Source organism: Neopsephotus bourkii, unplaced genomic scaffold (genome assembly GCF_033783945.1).
Source record: "Neopsephotus bourkii isolate Nb327-2 ecotype Australia unplaced genomic scaffold, CSIRO-AGI_Nbou_v1 NB_217, whole genome shotgun sequence".
Lineage (NCBI taxonomy): Eukaryota > Metazoa > Chordata > Aves > Psittaciformes > Psittacidae > Neopsephotus > Neopsephotus bourkii.
This window is the reverse complement of record NW_026900729.1, coordinates 147132-171562: the sequence shown is the minus strand read 5'-3', so window position 1 is coordinate 171562 and position 24431 is coordinate 147132. Positions and strand designations below refer to the sequence as shown.

The following is a 24431-nucleotide window of genomic DNA, read 5'->3' as shown; positions in this document are numbered from 1 at the left end:
CCCGCCCACCGCGCAGCTGCGTCACGGTCGGCCGGAGGCTCTGCTGCCGGCGCTTGATTGGCTGAAGGAGCGGGGGTTGGCGGGGCCACAGGGGAGGAGGGGGCGGAGCTTTGTGACCGCAGCTGCACTCCCACCCCCCCCGCTGTCCCCTATAGGGGCTGAGTGACGCTACCCCCCCCCACATGGGGGCGCCCTACGCGAGTGCTCGTCTCTATAGGCCCCAGTCCGCTTTAAGGGGTCACCTATAGCGAGCGCTCCACGGCCTGGTTTGACCCCATAGCCCCACTATAGGGACTGGCTACCTTATACCTCCCCCCACCCCCCTTAATCTGCAAGAGACATCATCTTACTCACAGCAGCCTCTAAGCCTCACCAATGCCGTCACCGTACCCCCTCTAGAAGACACCCTATGGAGCTATAGGGTAGCTTATGGGACCCTCTCATGCCCTCTTTGTCCCTATAGGTCGCACCCCATATGGACACCGTCTATAGCTCAGGACTACAGCTCCCATCATGCACCGCGCGCCGGCAGCGCGGTTGTCATGGCGACGCCTTGCCGGCCGCATGCGTAGAAGCGCGGGGGCTGCGGCGGGCGGGCGGCGATGTGCGCATGCTCAGGGTGGGGACGGGGGAAGCGCCGGCGGGGGGGGCAGGAGGCGCATGCGCGGTGCCGCCGGCAGTCGGTGCGTGGCCGCCGCGCGGGACGGAGGCGCTGAGGCGCGGCTCCGCAGCGCCGCCATGGCCGAGCCCGGCCCGCAATCCCCGCTCGTGTCCTCGTCCTCCGAGCCCGGCCTCCCGCAGCCCCAGCGCGGCGGCTGCGGCACCGCCGGAGCCCTGTCCTGCGCCGGTAAGGGCTCAGCGCGGCCTGCGGGAGATGTGGGTGGTGGGGCGGAGGAGGGGGATGAGGGGGAAGAGGCGTTGGGGGAAAGGATACTGGGGCAAGGGGCGTATGTGAGGGTAGGTGAGGTAGATAAGGGGTTATGTGGGGCAGATATGGGGAGCAGAGGCCTATATGGTGCAGCTGTAGGGGAAAGAGACCTATATGCGATAGCCATAGGTGAGGGAGGCCTATATAGGGGTAGGTATAGGTGAAAAAAGCCTATATGGGAGCAGGTGTAGGGGAATCAGGTTTATATGGGGGCAGGTATAGGGGAAAGAGGCCTCTGGAGGGCCAGATATGGGGGAATCAGGCCTTTGGGAGGTAGATATAGGGGAAAAAGGTCTATATGGGGGCAGATATGAGGGGAAGAGGCTTGGGGGAGGAGATATGGGGAGGAGAGACCTTTGGAGGGCTAGATATAGGGGAAGGAGGCCTATGAGAGAGCAGATATGAGAGAATGAGGCCTATATAGGAGTAGATATAGGCGAGAGAGGCCTTTGAAGGGGTAGATATACCAGCTTGGGGGCTGCAGGGGGGCAGATGTGGGGAGAAGAGGCCTTTGGGGGACAAATACAGGGGAAAGAGCCCTCTGTGGGGTCAGGTATGAGATGAAATGGTCTTTAGGGAGCCATGTGGGGAGATGGAGCTTTGGGAAGGCAGATATAGGGGGAAGAGGCCTTTTGGGGTCAGACATAGAGAGCAGGAGGTCTTATTGGGTAGCTATAGGGGGCAGAGGCCCATATGTGTCAGCCGTGGGGGCATCGGCATATCCCAGCAGTCATCCCTCAGGATCGGGGTGAAGTGGGGCCGTTGCTGCAGGTTTTGGGGTGCTCTTGGGCTGCTCCGTCCGTCTGCCCCATGGGGGGGGTTGGGGGGTCCCTTTGCCCCCCATTGAGCCCCCTCCCGGGGTCCCCACTTGCCGCCGTTGCGCCCCAATTCCTGTCATTCCCCTCCCCCCCTTTTCCCTTCTGGATACCCCAAACTTGGGGGGGGTCACGCCAAATATCGCCGTGGGGGGGGGTTCAGCGCCGAAAGCAGGGGGGCAGGTGGGGGTGTTGGGATGCCCCGATGCTGTTTGTGCTCCGGATCCCTGCTGCAAACAAGGGGAACCCTCCCGCAGGTTTGGTCAGAGATGGGGCTCCATTGATGGGAGAGACACGAGGGCACCTCAAAAAGGGGGAAACCGGGATTTCCCTCCCCCCGCCCCCCCGAGCCCTCCCATTGCATGGGGACAAGCATGAAACCGCCGGCACCGCCTTAATGTGGGATAAACCCGATGGAAAAGGGAACTGAGACTCCAAGCAGGGGGTTTGGAGGTTCTCAAGCCTCCCCCCCCCCCCCCAAATCTGCCCATTTTGGGGCTGAAGAGGCAACGCTGGACCCATCTTGGGGGGGTTTCACCCCAAACCCCCATAGGTACCTTATAGAGACAGTGGAGACCTGGAGGTGGAGCTGCGCCGCAATGAAGCCTTGGGTGGGGGAGGGGGTTGGGAGGGTTTGGGGGGGCCCCCGCAGGGCTCTCACCTCTGTGTTCTCTTGCAGATCCCCCCTCTGCTTCCTCCTCCTCCTCCTCCTCTCAGCCCGTTTCTCTCTTTGCAGCCACACCAGGCAAGTGCCCCCCTCCGGACCCCTCCTGCACCCCAAGATGGGAAATGTCGGGGGGGGGCAAAGCCTAAAGCTTAAAACCAACCCCCCCCGTGATTGGGGGGGTCAGGGCTGGTTTGGGGTCCCCAGTGTTGGTTTGGGGGCCCCAATGACACAGCTTGGGGATGCGGGGGGGGGGCTAAAATCTGCCCCCTGTTTGAGGGGACTTTGCTTGGGGCTCATTTTGGGGGGTGGGGAAGGGTCCTGAGACCCCCCCAAAATGTTTCTGGGGGAAGCCCTCCCCCCAAAGGGGACATTTCTCTTCTCTGCCTGCTGCTTAATGCTGCGTCTTCCGCTTCTTGGGGGGGCTGCCCCACAACTTTCCCCCCCTCCTTCCCTGCAGCTTCCCCCCCCTCTTACCCCCTGGCTGCTGCTGGTGCTTGGCAACCCCCCCCCCCTCCCGCCCCAGGGTTCCCCCAGGAGGATTTGACCGTTTCGCCATGGTTTGGCCTCAAACCCCACTGGAGGCGCCTGCGCCGTGACCCCCGCCCAACCCTGTGCATGGGACTGGGGGGGCACGGGAATGGACACTCCAAAACCCGCTTTGGATACTCCCAAAACCAGCCCTGGATCAACCCAAAACCTACCCTGGAGACCCCAGTCCCTCCTCCCCACCTTGGAGGACCCCAAAACCAACCTTGGATCTACCTAAAAGCCTCCTTCAAACCCTGGAGCACCCCAGAACCAGCCCTGGAGCACCCCAGAACCAACCTCCCAACCTTGAAGCATCCCAAAACCCATCTCGGACACCCCAAAGCCACCTCCCAACCTTGGAGGACCCCAGAACCATCTTTAGAGCACCCCAAAGCCCACCTTGGAGTGCACCAAATCCCTTCTCCTAACCTTGGAGCCCAAAACCAACCTTGGAGCACCCTAAAATCCACCTTGGAGAGCCCAAAACCCATCTTGGAGGACCTGAAAACCCACTTTGGAACACCCCAAACCTTCCTCCCCACCTTGGAGGACCCCAAAACCAACCTTGGATCAATCCAAAACCCTCCTTCCAACCCTGGAGGACCCCAGAACCAACCTTGGAGGACCCAAAATCCCTCCTCCCCATCTTGGAAGAGCCCAAGCCCCACCTTGGAGACCCCAAAACCCACCTTGGATCAACCCAAACCCCACCTTCGACACCCCAAAACCAACCTTAGAGGACCCCAAATCCTTCTCCCCGCCTTTGAGCACCCCAAAACCCACCCTGGAGCACCCCAGAGCCTGCCTTGGATCAACCCAAAACCTTCCTTCAAACCCTGGAGGACCCAAAACCCCTTCTGTGCCCATCTTGGAGACCCTAAAACCAACCTTGGAGGACCCCATAACCTGCCTTGGAGACCCTAAAACCAACCCCGGAGGACCCAAGCCCCTCCATCCTGCCCCAGTAGCAGCCGTTGGGGGTGGCTGCGCCCATACTGGGGTTCCCCCCCATCCCTGCAGCCCCAATTTGGGTTATTTTAGCCCCAAATCGAGCCTCCCCCCTCTTCAAGGCCGGTTTTGGGGTGGGGAAGGCCCCCTCTTTGTGCCGCCGCAGGATCTGCTGCCCCCCCCTCCCCCCCCCCGCATGGCTGCACCGATGGACGGGGGGGACCCTTATGGGGTGCATGCAGGACCCCATTCCCGGAATTCCCACCCTCCGTCTGACGTTTCCCCCCCCTCTCTCCGGCCCCAGCGGCTGCGGGGGGGCGAGGAGGAGCCTTTGTCCCAACCTCCCCCCCCTCATCCAACGGGATTCCCGCTCCGAAGGAACTGGATTCCCCGGAATCGCCCTTTGAGGTGGTGCCGGATCGCGCCGCCTTCGACCGGGAATACGGCCCCGGGAGCATCCCGATGGCGGAGCGGGAAGTGCTGAGCCAGATCCCGGAGGATCGAGTCTGCGACTTCCCGGTGAAAGCCCGCACAGGGAACGGCATTCCCGGCCTTCCAGCCAAGCTCCCCACTGGGTTATCCCGACAAGCCTCCGGCACGGCCGCGGCCTTGGAGGAGGTGTCCAAGTGCGTGCGGGAGATGCACAGCTTCACCAGCGAGCTGCTCAGCTGGGATCTGGTGGAGAGGAATGGTGGGAATGGGAACAGCGCCGGGAATCCCGGCCCCGCCGAAGCCGACAGCTCGGGCGACTCCGACGACACCGTCATCGAGGAGGCGCCCATGGAGGAAGCGCCGATCCCGATCCCGTCCGGAGCCAACCCCATTCCCAACCCCATTCCCGCGGCCCGGGACTGGGAGGAGGAGCGCCTCACCCTGCGGGCGCTGCAGGAGCTGGGGGAGCCCCCTCGGGAGCCCCCGGATCCCAGCGGGAATGTGGCTGAGCCCCCCCCCGCCGAGGGGCGGCCGCTGCTCCTCCAGCCCAGCCTGGCAGGTAAAGCACAGCCTCCGGCCCCCAAACCGCCCTTTTTAGACCCAAAACAGCGCCGAGTCACCCCCAAAGCAGCGCGGGGGGAAGGGAGGCTCCAGCCCCATAGTGCTGCCTCTTAAGGGGGTGGGAGGGCGCCTGTGTCTGCCTCGCGTTTTGGGTTGAAAAAGGGGGATTTTGGGGTCCAACCCGCCGCTAGACTGGGGGGCGTTAATTAGTGCCTGTGATGGGGGGGTATTTAATGCCTGTAATGGGGGGGGTGTGTTAATGCCTGTAGTGAGGGTTGAGGGTTAATTAATGCCTGTAATGGGGGGGTGTTAATTAATGCCTGTAGTGGGGGGGGGGGGTTATTAATGCCTGTAATGACGGTCGAGGGTTAATTAATGCCTGTATTGGGGGGGGGTCTTAATGCCTGTAATGGGGGGGTCATTAGTGCCTGTAATGGAGGGGGTTACTTAAGACCTGTAATGGGGGGGGTTAATGCCTGTCGGGGGGAGGAGGGGGTATTGATGCCTGTACCGGGGAGGGGCGCAGTTAATTAGTGCCTGTGTTAATGAGGTACAAGGGGGGAGGGGGGGGATGGAGGTGAAGCCGCCAGCACGGGGGGGGGGCGGGGCCGCTGGGGGGCGCTGTTTCCCGCTCCATGTCCGTGTCCCCCCCTCCCCCCCGCAGCGCGGGAGCTGTTGCTGTGGCGGGACCCGCGCCGCTCCGCGCTCGTGCTCGGCGCCAGCCTCGCGCCGCTCCTGTCGCTCGCCGCGCTCAGCGCCGTCAGCGTGTGCGCGCACGTGGCGCTCGCGCTCCTCTGCGTCACCGTGAGCGCGCGCGCGGCGCGCGGGCTGCTGCAGGCCCTGCACCGCGCCGAGGAGGGGCACCCCTTCCGGTGAGAGGCACTTCCGGTTGGGGATGGGGGATGGGGGGGGGGGTGGCGATGGGGACCCCCCATTTACCGCTGGGGCGCCCCTCTGGAATGGGTGAAGGGTTTGGGGGGTACCAAGTGGGGAGCTGGGGGTTCAATGGGGGATGTTGGGGTGCAAAGGGGGGGTTTGGGGTGGCCCCCCCATCTCAAAGTGGGTCCCCAAGGCCTTTCACTTTTGGGGTGCAAAGGGGGCTCTTAGGGAGTGGAGGGGGTTTTGGGGTGTAGGAGGATTCAAGGGGGGTTAAAGGGTAATTTTGGGGTGCAAAGGGGGATTTAGGGCATGGAGGGGGGTTTGGGGTGCAAAGGGGGGTTAAAGGGTGATTTTGGGGTGCAAAAGATGATTCAAGGAGGGGTTAAAGGGTGATTCTGGGGTGCAAAGGGGGGTTTTGGGGTGCAAAAGGGGATGTGGGGTGTTAAAGGGTGATGTTGGGGTGGGGGGGTTGTGGTTGCAGGGGGTGCTGTTGGGGTCCCCCCGCCCCTAACCCCCCCCCCGCAGCACGTACCTGGAGAAGGACATCACCGTGTCCCCCGAGACGTTCCGCGCCGTGGTGGCTGCAGCCGCCCCTGCCCTGAACCGGGCCCTGCGGCTGCTGCTGCGCCTCTTCCTGGTGGAGGACCTGGTAGATTCCCTCAAGGTAACGGGACCCCCAGATCCCTCCTTTCCCCCCCTCCGGGGACCCCCCAGATCCCTCATTTATCCCCCTGGAACCCCCAAATCCCTCCTTCCCCCCCACAGCTGGCTGTGTGCATGTGGCTGCTGACGTACGTTGGAGCCGTCTTCAATGGCATCACCCTCCTCATCCTCGGTAAGAACTGGGCTCTGCCCCACTTCCCCCTTGAAAAGACCCCCCCAAGTGTGTTAATGTTGGGGGGGGGCAATAATAACGTTATGGGGGTTCCCCCCCTTTTCCTCTCGCAGCTGAGATCCTGGCCTTCAGCCTCCCACCTCTCTATGAGAAGTACAAGGTAAGCTCCAAAGTGACCAAGGAGCCCCCCAAAATACACCTGGAACAGCCCCAAAAGAAAGACGGCACCCCCAATATGAAGGGGGACCTCGAAATAAGGGGGGGTACAGTAGAATTGGGGGTTCCACCCTCAAACTCTTTCCTCTTCCTCCCCAAAGGTGCAGATCGATCAATACGTGGCCATCGCCCGCAGCCACAGCAAGGACCTCATGGCCAAGTACGTCCTGATGGGGCCCCCCCAAACTGTGCCCCCTGTCCTTTATCCCCATGGCCCCCCCATCTCCCAGTCTCACCTCTCTCCTTTCCCCTTTCCCATAGGATCCAGGCGAAAGTCCCAGGCTTGGCCAAGAAAAAGCCGGAATAAACCCCCTCCCGGGGGGGGGGGAGATATTGGGGTACCCCCAGTTGGTGCCCCCCCTCCAAGCTCATTTCCCCACCACCCCCCAAGCTCGTACAACCCCTCCATATCTCACAGTGGCGTCCGTTTGTCCCCCACCCCAGCACCTCCAAACCTTGGACTTGGAGCCTCTCTATGGGGCTATTTGAGGGGGGCCACGCTCCAAACCCCCACCAGGCCCCCCCCCCAACGCACCCCCCCCTTTATTTTTTTAATGTTGATTAAGGTGAAATGTCTGTAACTGCTGTAAACGGGGGAGGGAGGGGAGCAAAGCCCCTCCCCCCCCCAACCGCACTGCGCCCCCCCCCCCCCCCCCCAGATCTATGGGGGGGGGGGAATTGGGACCCTCCCCCAGAGCCACCTGTGGGGACGTGGCAGCAATAAAGCACCACGACGGGTGGTTGTGCCCCCCTCCTTGTCACGGTGTGGTCCTGAATGCTCCCCCCCCCACAGGTCCTTCCATGTGGGGACGGGTTTATTATGGGATGCATGTACAAAAGGAACACATACACATAAATAGGGTGATGCTGGGGTGGGGGGGCAGTGACACTGGGGGACACACACCCCCATAGGTGGCACTTTGGGGGGGGTCTCTGTGCCAACTCCCCCCAGTGTCCCTGCCCCGGGCTCTCAGGTGGTGCAGGCAGGGGTGGCCCTGGGCTGCAGGGACAAGAGGGGGGGCCCCCGGTGGCCACAGCGCCCCCCCGCACCCCCTTCCTCTTCTTCCTCCTCCTCAGCAGCGGCTCCTTGCTCCTGCTCAGGACTGGGGGGCTGCAGGGCTGCAGGGACAGCGCCTGTGTGTGTCCCCCCATCCCAGTGTCCCCCCCACACCCCATTTACCACCAGTGACCCCATTGCTTTTCGTGTCCCCATTGTCCCCATATCCCCACAGCTCCCACTGCCCTCGTGTCCCCAACACCCCCAGTGTCCCCATAGTTACCTGTATTCCCCATTGCCCCTGATGTCCCCATTTATCCCTGGTGCCCCCATATCCCCACAGCCCCCACTGCCCCTCATGTCCCCAACACCCCCAGCATCCCCATAGGTACCTGTATCCCCATTGCCCCCAGTCTCCCCGTTGTCCCCATTTATCCCTGGTGGCCCCATAGCCCCCACTGCCCTGATGTCCCCAACACCCTCAGCATCCCCATAGGCACCTGTATCCCCATTGCCCGTGATGTCCCCATTTGTGCTCAGTGTCCCCATGGTCCCCATCAGCCCCAAGGTCCCCAGTGCCCCCGTTTCCCCCCCCAGCTCTGACCCGCTGGTGCTCGGCGCTGCCGCAGGGCTCCGGGGTGTGCGGCCAGGACGTGGCTCCGGATGTCCCCGAGGTGCAGCGAGGGCAGGGCCCGGGCGCACAGGAGGCAGCGCAGGCGCCTGCCCCCCGCCTCCAGGTCCAGGAGCAGCTCTGCCCGGAGCCACCCCCGGAGCGAGTCCCCGGTGCCCGCGGCCGCGGGGGGGGCTTTGGAAGCGCTGGGACGGGAGCGGGGGCCTGCGGGGATAAGGGGTTGGTGCTGGGGACACCTTCGGGACGTGGTGGTTTGGAGGGGGGGGCCTTGGGGACGGGGGGGCACCGGGCACTCGGGGGGGGGCTTGCGTTAAGACCCAGCGCATCCCTTGAAGCGGGGGCGGAGCTAAACAGTGGTGGGCGTGGCTTGTCTTAAAGGCGCACTAGAAGGGGTGTGGTCTGAGTAAAAGAAGGTGGAGCCCACCTTTAAATGCCGATGGGGGCGTGGCCAAGCTGTAAATGGAGCAGCATTGAAGGGGGTGCGACCTCACCTATGGAGGAGCGTCCAATCAGGGGAGGCGTGGCCTCTACTTAAAAGGGCATGCAGCAGCTTTAGGGGGTGTGGCCATATTTAAAGGGGCCGTGGCTCCACTTTAGGGTTCCCCCCAGTTAAAGGGGGTGTGGTTCCACTTTGGGGGTCGCCCATTTAGAGGGGGTGTGGCTCCACTTTAGGGTTCTCCCCTATTTAAAGGGGCCGTGGCTCCACTGTAGAGTTCCCACATTTAAAAGGGCCATGCCTGCACTTTGGGGTCCACCCCATTTGAAGGGGCCATGACCCTACTTAAGGTTCCACACCTTTAAAGTGGATGTGGCCACATTTAAAGGGCCCCAGCTCCACGGACCCCTATCAGCGCTCCCCACATCTTGGCCTCCCACCACAGCCCCCCATTACCTGTCCCAGTGCCTCGGGTGGGTCCCTCAGGGTGGGGGTGAACCCCCAAATGTGCCTCCCAGGAGCGGAGCACGAGCTGCTTCTCGCGGGGTCCCCAGGCTCCGGAATAGGGATGCTTCTGCCGGATGTGGCGTTTGATGGTGCTGAGCTTGAGGGTGGCGAGGGCGCTGCCGCACACGAGGCAGAGCATCCCGTGCCGCGCCGCATTGAACTCCATCAGGTACTCGGCGCGCCACCGCTCGTGGTAGTACCGGCGGTGATCCCGGCCCGGGATCCGGCTCCGGCCCGGGCGCGAGGCTCGGGCGTCGCAGTGATCCGAGCTCCGGCGGCCTCCCCGCAGGCCCGGCGCTGGTGGGGAGGCTGCGCAGAGAGGGAGGGAGAGGGATTTGGGGGGGTCTGTGGGGATGGAAGGGGCATGGGGGCTTAATGGATGCGGTGGGGAGGGGATCTGGGGGGCTTCATGGACTCGTGGATGTCATGGATGGGGGTCCCCAGGGAGGAGGAATCATCTGAGAGTCCCTGGGGTCTTCTGGGGGGATGCTGATGGGGGAGGTTTTGGGGTCCTCAGGGGCAGCAAAGCCTTGGGGGTGTTGGGGGGCATATGGGGGGTCTCTGGGGATGGAAGGGTCTTGGGGGGGTCTTGAAGGAGAAAAGGGGCTCTTAAAGAGGCAGCGCAAGTGAAGAGGCGGGGCTTGTCAAGGGGGATTTAAAAGGGGTGGGGCTTGTCAAAGGCAGGGCCCTTAAAGGGGCAGGGCAGAGGGGACGGGGATGGTTAAGGGAGAAGATTTTTAAAGGGACAGAAGCACCTCAAAGGGACAGGAGCATCTTAAAGGGACAGGGGTATTCCAGATTGGATGGGAGCATCTTAAATGGAGAGGAGCATCTTTAAATGATAGAAGCATCTTGAAGGGGCAGGGGCATCTCAAATTGGATGGGGGTATTTAAAGAGAGTAGCACCTTAAAGTGAAAGGGGTATCCTAAAGTAACAGAGGCATCTTAAAGGGGCAGGGGCATCCTAAACGATGACAGGGGCTGTCAAAGGGATGGAGACACCCCCGGGGCCGGGGCATGTCTTAAAGGGCCAGCATCGCTCCCATTGTGTATTAAGGGGTCCCCTTAAAGGGTCCGCACCCCCCCTCTCCCCCCCACCCCGTCTCACCTGGGGGGTCCGGGAGCGGGCCTGGGTCGGGGCCGGGCTCGGGGCTCGGGGGGTCCATGGCGGGGCCCGGGGCGGCAGCGGCGGCAGCGGGCAGGGGCCAACCGGGGTGGGGACGCCGCCGTGGGGCCCCTGGGGCTCCTTTAAGGGCTCCTGGGTAAATTTAAAGGGGCCGCACGCCTTTCCCATCCCCCCCGCCTCCCCCCCCCCAATAAACCCGCCACGCCCCGGGGGGCTGCGGGGATGGGGACAGCGATGAGTTGGGGTATGGTCTCAGCTCACCCCCTCCACAAAGAGCGTGGCCGCTATAGAAAGGGTTTTGGGGGGGGACACAGAAGGGAGAGGGGGGAGCCCCTGGATGCTCCCCCCCTGCAGCCCCTCTCCATCCCCACCCCGCCCTTCCCCGCAGCATCGCCCGCGGTCCTGGCGGACCCAAAATTGCGGAAAAGCACCGGAATTCCCGACCCCCCGCCGCGGACCCCCCGTTCCCCACTGGGGTCTCCAATAAAAACGGGGAGGGGGGATTCGGCTGCGGTCGGGTGTTTCCGTCACTGAGCGGGCAGCCCCGATGGCAGCCGAGGGGTGTTCGGCTCTTTCCGGATCCACTCGGGGAAGGGCGGTGGAGGTGGAGCTCGGCTGTTTCCGCCGCTGTCAGCGGAAAGTGCCGAAGGTGTCTTCGAGTCTTTGCGCCGGGAGGGGGTCGGTGGGAAGCATCGGATGATTCCGAAGCGCTGCCGGAAGCGCCCGAACCCTGCTCAGCGGCACGGAGCCGACTCTCTCCGGAAAGAGCCGAAGAGGAGCAGGAGGCGTGTCGGGTGTTTCCGGCGCGGCGGCGGAAATGGCCGAGGGCCGGCGGCGGCGGCCATGTTGGGAGCCGCTGGGTGCTGCTGAGGAGGCGCCGGTGTGAGGCGGCCGCCCCGGGCGCACTCGCCGCCCGCTCCCCCCTGCCCCCGTTCTCCGCTCCCGGCCCCTGCCCCGGCCCCCCCCATGCCGCTGGCCTGGCCCCCCCCCGCTCCTTGAGCGCGGCCCGGGCTTCCCTTCCCTTCCCCCCCCCTCCCCGCACACCGCCTGCCGCGGCTTCCTTCTCCCTATCGCGATAGTCGCCGGCGGCCGTGGCGGGGGGGGGCTCGCCATGTCGAACAGCGGTCGCAGCCCTCTGCCTACTGTCAACGAGAGAGACGCGGAGCAGGTACGGCCGGGGGTGGGCAGGGCCCCGGGGGCAGCGCGGTCCGGCGGGGCTGGGGCCGTTCCCGGGGGCGATGCGGGGCTGGGGCCGGGGTGTGAGGGGAGAGCGGGGACCGAGGGGTCCGGGGGTCTTTTATGAGGAGAAAGTGGGGTCGAGGGAGCCGTAGGGTCCGTTCTGTGAGGGGAAAGTGGTGCTCGAAGGGGTCAGGGTCCAGTTTGTGAAGGGAAATAATGAGGGGGCTCCGAGGTCTGTTTTGTGGGGTGTGAAGGGGCATGGGGGGGCTTTGGCTGAGGGGAAATGGGCTCTGAGGGCGTTTTGTGAGGGGAAAGGGGGATCTGAGGGGCTCGGGGGGCTCCTTTGTGGGGGGCAAAGAGGGATTTGGGGTGGTTTTAGTGAAGGGCAGTGGGGGTCTGGGTGAGGCCGGGTCTGTTTGTGAGGGGAAGAAGAGGGCTCTGAGGGGAGCCGGGTGATTCCGTGCGGTGAAGAGCGGGTTTGGATGGGAGCCGGGCTGTTTGCGAGGGGAAAGGGGGTCTGAGGGGGGGAAATAGGGGTCTGGGGGGGCTGGGAGGGCTCTGAGGGGGCCCTGGGCCCGTTCGTGAGGGGACAAGGGGGTCCCGGGCTGTTCGCTGAGGAGAAAGGAGGGAGGGGGCTGAGGGGCTCTGGGCCCCCCCTAAGGGAAAAAGGGGCTGAAGGGGCCTGGGGGGGCTTTCTGAGCGTAAATGGGGGCTTGGGGGGGTCCTGGCGCCTTTCACTAGAGCCCAAAGCAGGGTCTAACGGTGCCGTGTGCCCCCTGCAAGGAGGTGGGGGGGGGGCCCAGCTCCTCACAGCCCCCCCATGGCCCAGCCCCCCATGAGGGATGTGGGGCCAGGGCTGCCCCTTGGGGGCTCCGCTGTGGGACCGGGGGTGCTTTGTGGTGTCCCTGAGAGGCAGAACAGAGGCACCCCCTCTGCAGCGGCTAAGTGGGGGGGGGCACAGGTTGCACCCCAAAGATGTGGGGCAGTTGGGGGGTCCCTGCCCCACACATTGCCCATAGCGGTGGGGTCTGGTGCGTGCTGTGGGGTGCGAGGTTTGGGGGTGTCACCGTTGGCACAGCCTCTGTGTGTGTCGTTCCCCCCCCCCCCCCCGTGAGCGCCTCGGTGGCTGCGCGAGCGGGGTGTGGGGGTGGGAGCCCACCCCCTTCCCTGCTGTGCCCCCCCAAAACGGGCTGTGGGGGTGGCAGCGCTGCACAGCACAGGGGCTATGGAGGGGGGGAAGGGGCTTGGAGGAGGGCACCCCTAAAGGGATGTAGGGGCATCGGCACCCCTATTGATGGGGGGGTTCACCCTCAATGTCTGTTGGCGGGGGCAGTGAGCCCCAAATCCCTTTTGGGGGGGGCAGTTGGAGGGGGATGTCCCCCCCTTGGGTTTGAAGCTCCTCATTTGGGGGGACCCCACTTATGGCTCGGGGGGGGCACAGCTTCCCCAGAGCTGCACGGCCCCCCCAGTTTGCGGGGGGACACCCCAAGTGGTGGTGAAGGACCCTGTTGTGATGCTGCACTGGGCTTGGGGGAGGATTGTATGGGTGCCCCGGACAGAGGTGGTGCCCCTCTAGCCGCCCTCCTCCTCCCCCCCCCAGCTCCGTGGCCATCACCATGGCGTCAGGCCACCCCCTCCTCGTTTTGGGGCTTTTCACTCTGTTTTTCCCTATTGTTACGTAAGGAACGAGGGGAATGATTTCTGGATGGGGAGGAATTGGGGAGGGGGCAGCGGTGGCAATGGGGGGGTTCCGTGTCCTTCCCATCCCCCAACCAGAGCTGGAATTGGGGTGTCTCCCCCAGCCCCCCCATGAGCTCCATCGTGTACCATGGGCTGGGATGTGAGAGAGATCCAAAAATAACTGAGTTGTCTGACATTTAGCACCCAAGCTGCTCCAGCATCTCCGGGGGGGGGGCACAGGGACCCCCAGGACCTGCTCCAGCACCTCTGGTGGGGGGGCACAGGGACCCCCCCAGGACCTGCTCCAGCACCTGTGGTGGGGGGGGTACAGGGACCCCCCCCAAAGCTGCTCCAGCACCTGTGGTGGGGGGCACAGGGACCCCCCAGGACCTGCTCCAGCACCTCCCAGGGGTATAGGGACCCCCCTAAACAGCTCCAGCACCTTCTGTGGGGGGACACAGGGACACCCTAACCCGGTGCCGGTGCCTGGTTACCGGCACCTCCTCCTGCTGGGATCTTTAGATCCAAAGGGTGCCCTCACCTTGGCCCCAGTGACATCACTTACAGCTACAGTGATGTCACTCCTGGTTCCTGTGATGTCACCCCCAATCGCAGTGACATTGCCCCTGACCCCTGTGTTGTCACTTCCAGCTCCAGTGACGTCACCCTGGGCCCTGTGATGTCACCCCAACTCTGATGATGTCACCCCAACCCCAGTGACATCAGCTCCAGTGACGTCGCCCTGACCCCTGTGATGTCACCCCCACTTGGAGTGACATTGCCCCTGACCCTTGTGTTGTCACTCCCAACCCCAGTGACGTCACCCTGGGCCCTGTGATGTCACCCCAACTCCGATGACATCACCCCTGCTGCCTGTGATGTCACCCCAACCCCAGTGACATCAGCTCCAGTGACGTCACCCTGACCCCTGTGATGTCACCCCCAGCCCCTTTGACATCACCCCTGGCCACTGTGACATCACCCCCACGACCACTCCAGTGCCAATTCCCACCACTCCATCCTCTTCCTGCCCCAACGGGTCTCCTTTTTCCCCTTTCCCACCCCATTTTCACCCCAAACCCCCCCCAACCGCTGCTTCCCGCCCCATCCGGCGTCATCCCCAACCGGTCGAGCCGGTTCGGCGCTCCCGGCGCTCCATGGGGAGCTGAACTCCCGGAGCTTCCGCCACGGCCCCTGGGCAGCGCCCGCACCGCTGCGGGCTCGGCCGCGTTGGGGTCGCCCACGGTGAGTCCCCCCCCTCCCCGTGGAGCCGGCTGGGACAGGACGGGACAGGGGGAAACTGAGGCCCTGGAGCACCGGGAGTGCCACGGCCCCCCCGGGAATGGGGGGAGCGGGTGCCGGCGCCGCCGCACGCCCCTGGCTCTGGCAGATGGTGAAGCGCTCTCCCCGCCCCGTTGCCACGGCAGATTTTTGGCACAAAACCCCCGTTTTCCTTCACTTTTTCCCAGCAGCCTCAAAGTGTTGGATTGGGGGGGGAGGGGGAAAATCCCCCCCCCCCTTCAGCCCAGACCCCAGAACAGCCTTTTTTTCCCCCAAATCTGGGTGCCCGGTTGTGCCATTACCCACTCCACCCAACCCCCTGCCCGTCCCTCCAGTGGGTTCCTTCCCACGGGGGGCGGCACCCCAAGACTGTGCCCTCCCCCATCCCCAGTGAGGTCTGGGGGGGCTGCGATGCCCCTCATCCCAAAGGGGGACTTGGCTCCACTTCCTCACCCGCTCACGCGCTCCCGTTATCTCCGGTGTCACCGGAGCGGTGACAGCACAAGGGGGGGTGACACCGCTTGGCGCCGGCGCTTCCCTTCCCATGGGGACACCCCCGTAAAGTGCCCCTAAACCCGTGCTTATTGTGGGGGGTGCTTTTGGGGTGCAGCGTGGTTGGGGTTTGGGGGCCCCCCCTTGTTTTAGCCATGGGTTGAAGGTTCTGCCGTTAATTTGGGGGTGAAATCAGGGTGTTTTGGGGAGGGGGCAGCCATGTCTTTGTGCCCCCCAGCTGAAGAAGGGTGACACCCCGTCGTCCCCCCAAAACCCCCCAAAGCCAGCCCGAAACCACGGCGCTTGCGTCAGGTATCGGGGGCGGCTCCCGGCCTGCCCGGGCGCGGCGCATGGACACGGCATTCCCGGACTTTGCTCCTCCAGCCCCGCACCGCCGCCTTTGGGAATTGTACGGGGGGGACGCACCCAGCACCCCCCCACCCCACCTCCCCCCAAGCTCATTGTCCCCCCGTGTCCCCGCAGCCCGGGGAGGGGAAGGGCGTCGGGAAGCCCAACATGCTGCGGGGCCGGAACTCGGGCAGCGCGGCCGAGGAGCAGCCCCACATCGGCAACTACCGGCTCCTCAAGACCATCGGCAAAGGCAACTTCGCCAAGGTCAAGCTGGCCCGGCACGTCCTCACCGGCAAGGAGGTGAGTGCCAGCACCGGGAACAGCGCTGCCGCGGCCACCGTGGCACCGGGACCGGCGCCTGCGCCTCGGCCGCAAGTGGGGACCACAGGGCCACCAAGGGGATGGGTTCACGGTCCTTGGCCACCATGGCATGGGGATGGTTATGGGCTCCTGATCCTCACCCTGGGAGTGCTACCGCAGGGATGGGCGCCTGGTCCTTGGCCTGTGAGTGCCACCATGGGGTGGGGATAGTTCAGGTGGTTCTTGTCCTGTGGGTGCCATCATGGTGTGGGGACAGCTCTGGGTGCTGTGATTGCCACCATGACACGGAGATGGGCTCCTGCTCCTCAGCAGTGTCACTGGTGTGGGGACAGCTCTGGGTGCTGTGATTGCCACCATGACACAGAGATGGGGTCCTGCTCCTCAGCAGTGTCACTGTGGTGTGGGGACAGCTCTGGGTGCTGTGAGTGCCACCATGACACGGAGATGGGCTCCTGCTCCTCAGCAGTGTCACTGTGGTGTGGGGACAGCTCTGGGTGCTGTGAGTGCCACCATGACACAGAGATGGGGTCCTGCTCCTCAGCAGTGTCACTGTGGTGTGGGGACAGCTCTGGGTGCTGTGAGTGCCACCATGCCACGGAGATGGGGTCCTGCTCCTCAGCAGTGTCACTGTGGTGTGGGGACAGCTCTGGGTGCTGTGAGTGCCACCATGACATGGAGATGGGGTCCTGCTCCTCAGCAGTGAGTGTCACTGTGGTGTGGGGACAGCTCTGGGTGCTGTGAGTGCCACCATGACACGGAGATGGGGTCCTGCTCCTCAGCAGTGTCACTGTGGTGTGGGGACAGCTCTGGGTGCTGTGAGTGCCACCATGACACGTCCTGCTCCTCAGCAGTGTCACTGTGGTGTGGGGACAGCTCTGGGTGCTGTGAGTGCCACCATGACACAGAGATGGGGTCCTGCTCCTCAGCAGTGAGTGTCACTGTGGTGTGGGGACAGCTGTGGGCTTCCAGTCCTCACCCCATGAATGCCACCACTTGTGATCCTTGTCCTTTGAGTGCCACCACAGTGCGAGGACAGTTCGGGCTCCTGGTCCTTGTCCCATGGGTGCCATGACAGAGATGGGCTCATGATCCTTGTCCTGTGGGTGCCACTACTCTGAGGGGACACCTATGGGCTCCTGGCCCTGAGTGCCACCATGGTGCAGGAATAGTCCTTGCCCCACAAGTGCCACCACAGTGTGGGGACAGTTCTGGGCTCCTGGTCCTTGTCCCATGGGTGCCACCACAGGGATGGGCTCGTGATCCTTGTCTTGTGGGTGCCACCACATGTGGGGACAGCTCTGGGGCAATGCTGCACCCCTGCCCCTAACCCCCAGCACCAGCACAGTGCGGGGACGCTTGGGGACATCCCTGACACCCACCCCCCCCCCACCCCCCCAGGTCGCTGTGAAGATCATTGACAAGACGCAGCTCAACTCCTCCAGCCTACAGAAGGTCAGAGTGGGGGGCCTGGGGCGGGGGGGGCACAAGGGGGGGTTGTGGCATCTCCCACCCCCTCATCCCCCCTTTTCCTCCCTGTTTCCTCACAGCTCTTCCGGGAAGTGCGAATAATGAAGGTCCTGAACCACCCCAACATAGGTGAGCCCCCCGCTGCCTGCACACCAGCACTTCCCGTGTGCCCCCGTCACACCCCAGCACCCTGGGAGGGGTCTCCCCTTTCTGCAGCCCCACTTTGTCCCCTTTGCAGTGAAGCTCTTCGAGGTGATTGAGACGGAGAAGACGCTTTACCTGGTCATGGAGTACGCCAGTGGGGGTGAGCAGGGGGGGCAGCAGGCAGGGAACAGGCAGAGGGGGGGCAGCAGGCAGGGACCAGGCAGAGCTGCCTCTCACCCCCGTTGTGCCCCCCCCAGGTGAGGTCTTTGACTACCTGGTAGCCCATGGGCGCATGAAGGAGAAGGAAGCCCGGGCCAAGTTCCGACAGGTCAGGAGGGGGATGTGGGTGTGGCACCCCCCAGCAGGGTTTGGGGCCCCCCCCTGTGTCCCCAGGGGGCTGGGGATCCCCCCCTGACACCCCCATCTCCTGCAGATAGTGTCGGCCGTGCAGTACTGCCACCAGAAGTTCATTGTCCATAGGGACTTGAAGGTGAGGAGCCCCCCACTTGCACCCCTTGACACCCCTGGCATGTCCAATAGCACCCAGGGGTGCTCCCCCACCCTCCTGGGTGGCACCTGGGTGTTCCTGGGACCCCCCCCCATGGCAGCACCCAGACATGCCTGAGACCCCCGTGGCTGCACCTATGTGTCCCTGGCACCCTCTGGGAGGTGCCAGCAGCACCCAAACCCCCCTAAAGCCCTTTTGGGTGCTCTCCTTCCTGGGCCAGGCTGAGAACCTGCTGCTGGACGCCGACATGAACATCAAAATCGCTGATTTTGGCTTCAGCAACGAGTTCACGTTTGGGAACAAGCTGGACACGTTCTGTGGGTCCCCCCCGTACGCAGCCCCCGAGCTCTTCCAGGGCAAGAAGTACGACGGGCCCGAGGTGGACGTCTGGAGCCTGGGGGTCATCCTCTACACCCTGGTCAGTGGCTCCCTGCCCTTCGATGGGCAGAACCTGAAGGTAAGGTCCAGTTCTGGGGGTCCCGGGGGGATCCCTGGGGCGGTTGTGGTGTTCCAATGAGTGTTTCCCACCTCAGGAGCTGCGGGAGCGGGTGCTGCGGGGCAAGTACAGGATCCCCTTCTACATGTCCACCGACTGCGAGAACCTGCTCAAGAAGTTCCTCATCCTTAATCCTACCAAAAGGGGCACCTTGGAGGTGAGGGGGTTGGTGGGGTGGGCGGGACACCCATGGGAGCACCCCCAGCAGGGTCCTGGGCACCTCCGAGAGCACCCCAAGACCCCCAGCATGGTGCAGGTGCATCCAACAGTATGGTCCTGCACACCCTTGGGACCTCCAGGGCACCCCCAGCATGGTCTTGGGCACCCTCAACATGGTGCTGGGACCCCCCAAAGTGGTCCTGGATGTCCCTGAATGGCACCCAGCATGGTCCTGGACACCCATAGCACCTACCTCCAATGTGGTCCTGGGCACCTCTGGTCCCTCCAAGCACCCTCAGTGTGGTCCTGGGGACCCACAACCTGATTCCAGCTACTTTGGACACCCCAACCCCCTTGTATGTGATCCTGGTCACCCCCAAGAGCACTCAGGACCTTCTGGTCACCCCATGGTGGTTCTGGGACCCCCAAACCCCACCTTCTGGTGTCCTGCCCCCCGCTTGCAGCAAATCATGAAGGACCGCTGGATGAACGTGGGCCACGAGGACGATGAGCTGAAGCCGTACATGGAACCTGTGCCAGACTACAAGGACCCCCGGAGGACAGGTAGGACCCCCCCCCGTGACGTTTTGAGGGGTAGGGGGTCCCCCAGATGTGGGGGTCCCCGTTGAGGCCTGTGTCCCCCCTCCCAGAGCTGATGGTGTCCATGGGGTACACGCGGGAGGAGATCCAGGAGTCCTTGGTGGGGCAGAAGTACAACGAGGTGATGGCCACCTACCTGCTGCTGGACCACAAGAGCTCGGAGGTGCGGGGCCAGTGGGGACACCACAGGGGTGCAGGGGACGTGGGGACACCAGGGAGAGGTGACCCAGGGGAGAGGGGATGTGGGTGGGATGGAGCATGGAGGGGACGTGAGGAGGGACATGGGAATGATGAGGGACAAGGAGGGGACATGAGGGTGATGGGGACAGAGCGGGGGATGTGGAGGGGATTTGGGGACAAGGAACGTAGGAATGACAACATGGACATGAGCACAATGGGAGCATGGATGTGATAGGGAGCAGAGGGCTTGACATGGGAATGACAAGGAGCATGATGGGGCTGAGGGGACACAGGGACAATGAGGAGTGTGGGGACATGGATGTGGCAGGGAACAGAGGAGGGGGTGAGGGGACAAGGGGACACGAGGAACAACATGGATGTGCTGGAGCAGAGGAGAGGAGCCCCATGGGGCCAACAAGGGGGCATTGAGGGAGCACAGCAGGGGGGGTCACCGCCCTGCCCGTGCCATCGCGTCCCTGTCCCCATCCCCAGCTGTGCCCGGTGCCAGCGCGTCCCTGGCCCTGCACGTGTCGGGTCCCCATCCCCATGCTCCCCCATGTCCCCGTGTGTCCCCTTGTCCCCGCAGCTGGAGGAGAGCCTGTCCCTGAAGCCCCGGCCTGCCCCGGAGGTCGCCAACAGCTCGGGGCCGTCCCCGGCGCACAAGGTCCAGCGCAGCGTCTCCGCCAACCCCAAACGCCGCGTCAGCGACCAGGGTGAGCCCCGCCGCGGGGTGAGGGGGGGACAAGGGGGGTGCCCCCATCCCATGGCAGAAAGGGGGGGTCCCAGGTATGGATCCCCTGGGAGAAAGGGGTCCTGGGGGTGCAGGGATAGCAGTGCTCAGGGGGGTCCCTATGGGGTGGGAGCATGGCTCTGTAGAGGGGGGAGCGCACATCCCTGAGGGGTGGGGTGGGGGTGAGGCGGTGGGGTCCAAGGGGGGGTGATGTCCCCATGGGCCCCCCTCATTTTACCTTCCCCCCCCAGCCGGCCTCTCCATCCCCACCTCGGCCTCCTACTCCAAGAAGACGCAGGCGGCCAACGCGGAGAACAAGAGGGGGGGCACAGAGGAGGAGGGGGGGCGCCGGGCAGGCAGCACGGCCAAGGTGCCCCCCAGCCCCCTGCCCAGCCTGGAGCGAGCCAAGGGCACCCCCTCACCCTCCACGGTCAGTGCAGGGGGGGGCACCCATGGGTGGCATCGGGGGGGGGGGTGAGGGGGTGGGAACCATTTGTGTGATGGGGCCAAGCCCCTGCACCCCTGCTGAGCGCCCTGGTTCCCATGAGGGGCCCCAAACACCCAAGTCCTCCATTGGAGGGGGGGTCCCCACACCGGACCCCCTGCTTTTTGTGTCTCCATCACGTGACCCTCACCGTGTGTGTCCCCCCCCCAACAGAACAGCGTCCTCTCCACCGGCACCACGCGGAGCCGGAACTCCCCGCTGCTGGATCGAGCCAGCCTGGGCCAGAGCTCGCTGCAGAACGGCAAGGAAAGGTACGCACCCCCACCCCCACCCCCACCCCAACCCCCCCCCGGACCCCCCACTCCCCATCCCACCCCCCAGCCCCCGCTTTTCTCTCCTAGCCTCCCCACGCCAGGCTGCCGGCCCTCACCCGCCGCCCCCCCGGCCCCTGGCGCTCCCCCCCGCACCCGCCAGCACCCGAAAGCCACCGACGCCAACTGCGACCCCCCCCGGCCCAGGCAAGGCCCCCCCCCCACCTCCTGTGTGCTATGGGGGGGACACCCTCTAGGGGGGTCTGGGGTGTTGTGGGGTGCCAGTGGGTCACTGGGGTGCTGTGGGGCACCTGCATGTCCCCAGGGTGCTGTGGGGTGCCAGCGTGTTTCTAGGGTGCTGTTGGGTGCTGGCATGGCCTCTGCCTGCTGCTGGGAGCAGTGGGGTGCTGTGTGTCCCTGTCAGGTCCCCAGGGTGCTGTGGGGTGCCAGCACATTCCCAGTATGCTGTCAGGGGTCCCCGGAGTGCAGTGGGGTGTCCCTGAATTTCAGTGGGATGCTCTGGGGTGCAATGGTGTACTGGTGTGAACCCGGGGTGCAGTGGGGTGCTTGTGTCCCTGGGTTGCTGATGTGTGCTATGGGGTTCAGCGGGTGTCCCTGGGGTGCAGTGGGGTGCTGGTGCGTGCTATGGGGTTCAGCGGGTGTCCCTGGGGTGCAGTGGGGTGCTGGTGCATGCTATGGGGTTCAGCGGGTGTCCCTGGGGTGCAGTGGGGTGCTGGTGTGTGCTATGGGGTGCAGTGGGGTGCTGGTGTGTGCTATGGGGTTCAGTGGGTGTCCCTGGGGTGCAGTGGGGTGCTGGTGTGTGCTATGGGGTTCAGTGGGTGTCTCTGGGGTGCAGTGGGGTGCCGGTGTGTGCTATGGGGTGCAGTGGGGTGCTGGTGTGTGCTATGGGGTGCGGGTGTGTGCTGTGGTGTGCTGTGTGTTGCCAACCCATCCCCGCTATCCGTTGGGGTCCCGGGGCTGCCGTGTTGCTCCCATTGCCCCCCATTAACCCCATTCCCCCCCCCGCAGCGCCCCCGGGCGGGTGCCGGCCGCCTCCCCCTCCGCGCACAACGTGAGCCAGGCCGGGGGGGAGCGGCCCAGCTTCCCGCGGGGGGTCTCGAGCCGCAGCACGTTCCACGCGGGGCAGCTGCGGGGCCGCGAGCAGCCGGGCCTGCCCTACGCGCTGCCCCCCGCGCCCCCCGGCCTCGGGCCCCCCCCGTCGCCCTCCGGAGCCAGCCAGGGCCGGCGCGGCCCCCCCGGCTCCAGCCTCTTCAGCAAATTCACCTCCAAGTTCGTGCGGAGGTGAGCACCGGGGGGGGGGATGGGGTCAGCCCCGTGTGCGTCCCCCGTGTGTGTCCCCTCTGCTGTGACCCCTGGGCTGCACACATGGACCCCTGCGGGCCCTCGGTGTCATCGTCCCCGTGTCCCCCCTCCCCCCCATGTCCCCTTGTGCCTCCAGGGCTCCTCTGTGCATTCCCTTGCCCTCGTGTGCGTCTGCTCCATGCGTGTCACCGGACACAGCACCTTGGGGACCCTCTGTGTCCTCTCTGTGTCCCTGTATCACCCTTCCAGCCCCCCCCGCGTGTCCCCTCACCCCCCTGGGATGCTCTGTGTGCTCCCTTGTCCCCATGTGTGTCCCTTCCGTGTCCCTGCCCTGTCCCAGGGGTCTTCTGTGACCCTGGGGGGTCTCCATGTGTCCCTACACCCCTTGTCCCCCAGGTTCCTGCATGTCCGTCCCCCCCCAGAGTTCTTCCATGTCCCTCATTGTCTCCCCAGTCCTCTTCTATCACCCCACTGTGTGTCCCCCCCCAGTGCTCCTCCTGTCCTCCCACCCCCTCAGGGACCCCCCCATGTCCCCTCCTGTTCCTGGGCCACCCCATAAAGGAGGGAGGTGACAGCTTGAGGTTGTGGGGGGGATTCATCCCAGCTTCTCCTGCAGCATCTTCCACTGGGGGGGGGGGGGGCTGAAATGGGGGGGGGGGGGGTGACATCCAGATTGGGGAGGTCCCTCCCCTCTTCCCTCCCTTCCCCCCGCCCCCAACGTCGCCCTTCTCTTCTGTTTGTCGTTGTAGAAATCTGTCTTTCAGGTTTGCCAGAAGGTAGGGTGCTGGGTGCTGGTGTCCCTTGGGTGCTGGTGTCCCTTGGGTGCTGGTGTCCCTTGGGTGCTCGGTGCCACCCCCCCGCATGTCCCCCAAGCCCCCCCATTGTCACTGCACAGCCCCGCATGGCCCCAGCCCCGCTCGGCTGCTGCTGTCTGTCCCTGTGTGTGTGTGTCTGTCCGCGTGTATCCCCCTTGGCCCCTCCCCTGTCCCCGCCCCCCCCCGTGCTGTCTGGGTGCGGGGGGGGGGGGCTGCCCCCATTCCCTCCCCCATCCCCCCCATTGATTTCATCCCCCCAAATTCTTGTTTCTTGAGGAACCCGCACGAGCCCGAGAGCAAGGACCGGGTGGAGACACTGAGGTGAGCGGGGGGGGGGCGTTGGGGACACCCCTGGGACACCCACAGTACCTCCATGGTGCTCCTGGTGCCATCCATGGGGCACCCAGGACCTCCACAGTCCCATGGTGATGTCTGTGGGGCCCTTGTGCCACCCAGGGGTTTCCATAGTGCTCCTGGTGGCATCCATGGGGCACCCAGGACCTCCGTACTGGTCCCAGTGTTGTTGGGTTTTGGTTTGGTGTCTGTGGGGCCCTTGTGCCACCCAGGGGTTTCCATAGTGCTCCTGGTGGCACCCATGAGCCACCCAAGGCCTCCGTACTGGTCCCAGTGCCATCTGTTGGGTCCCCAACACCTCCATACTGGTCTTGGTGTCTGTGGGGCCCTTGTGCCACCCAGGGGTTTCCATAGTGCTCCTGGTGGCACCCATGAGCCACCCAAGGCCTCCGTACTGGTCCCAGTGCCATCTGTTGGGTCCCCAACACCTCCATACCGGTCTTGGTGTCTGTGGGGTCCGTGTGCCACCCAAGCATTGCCATAATCCCTGACTCCATGGGGTCCCGGTGACACCCAGGATCCTCCATACTGCTCCTGGTGCCACCCAGAGCCACCCGATTGATCCTGATGCCATCCCCACGACTGCTTCCCGGTGCCAGGCTCCACCACCCCCCTGACCCCATTGTCCGTCCTCGCAGACCCTCGGTGGCTCCGGACAAGGACCCGCGGGACGGTGCCGGCCGCGACGTCAAACCCCGTTCCTTGCGCTTCACGTGGAGCATGAAGACCACGAGTTCCCTGGAGCCCGGCGAGATGCTGCGGGAGATCCGGAAGGTTCTGGATGCCAACAGCTGCCGCTGCGAGCCCCAGGAGCGCTTCGTGCTGCTCTGTGCCCACGGTGCCCCCGGCCACGACTCCTTCGTGCAGTGGGAGATGGAGGTTTGCAAACTCCCGCGCCTTTCCCTCAACGGCGTCCGCTTCAAGCGCATCGCCGGCACCTCCATGGCCTTCAAGAACATCGCCTCCAAAGTGGCCAATGAGCTCAAGCTCTGAGCCCCCCCGAGGGTGGACACGGCAACTGGTATCGAGCACCATCAACCAGCGGCAGCAGGCGTCAACCGGTGTCAACTGGCATCAACCAGTGGCAAC

At 64.6% G+C, this 24431-nt stretch overlaps 3 protein-coding genes across 8 annotated transcripts; 2 read left to right on the top strand and 1 right to left on the bottom strand.

The window, feature by feature from the left end:
* Positions 1-646: 646 nt before the first annotated feature.
* RTN3 (reticulon 3) lies at positions 647-7167 on the top strand. Of its 2 annotated transcripts, none has more exons than XM_061344463.1 (7): positions 647-847; positions 5544-5751; positions 6284-6422; positions 6524-6593; positions 6707-6753; positions 6911-6969; positions 7071-7167. In XM_061344463.1, the coding sequence occupies exons 1-7, from the start codon at positions 661-663 to the stop codon at positions 7114-7116; spliced, it is 756 nt and encodes a 251-aa protein (XP_061200447.1). In that variant the 5' UTR covers positions 647-660; the 3' UTR covers positions 7117-7167. The 2 variants fall into 2 exon arrangements, with proteins under 2 accessions (XP_061200447.1, XP_061200446.1); XM_061344462.1 differs by lacking the exon at positions 647-847 and adding an exon at positions 4013-4877.
* Positions 7168-8363: 1196 nt separating this feature from the next.
* ZFTA (zinc finger translocation associated) lies at positions 8364-10714 on the bottom strand. The gene is made up of 3 exons (XM_061344422.1): positions 10489-10714; positions 9299-9689; positions 8364-8622 (listed from the first exon to the last, which is right to left on the bottom strand). Exons 1-3 carry the CDS (start codon positions 10544-10546, stop codon positions 8364-8366), a joined length of 708 nt encoding a protein of 235 aa, XP_061200406.1. The 5' UTR covers positions 10547-10714.
* Positions 10715-11325: 611 nt separating this feature from the next.
* On the top strand, positions 11326-24418 carry MARK2 (microtubule affinity regulating kinase 2). Of its 5 annotated transcripts, none has more exons than XM_061344450.1 (19): positions 11326-11674; positions 15622-15789; positions 17209-17262; positions 17358-17406; positions 17516-17581; positions 17679-17749; positions 17855-17911; positions 18150-18386; positions 18463-18582; positions 19049-19148; positions 19235-19347; positions 19951-20077; positions 20346-20524; positions 20753-20850; positions 20941-21057; positions 21880-22152; positions 22923-22949; positions 23265-23309; positions 23981-24418. In XM_061344450.1, exons 1-19 carry the CDS (start codon positions 11618-11620, stop codon positions 24333-24335), a joined length of 2313 nt encoding a protein of 770 aa, XP_061200434.1. In that variant the 5' UTR covers positions 11326-11617; the 3' UTR covers positions 24336-24418. The 5 variants fall into 5 exon arrangements, with proteins under 5 accessions (XP_061200434.1, XP_061200435.1, XP_061200437.1 ...); XM_061344452.1 differs by lacking the exon at positions 11326-11674 and adding an exon at positions 14538-14610; XM_061344451.1 differs by lacking the exon at positions 22923-22949 and having other exon boundaries at positions 23981-24417.
* Positions 24419-24431: the final 13 nt, after the last annotated feature.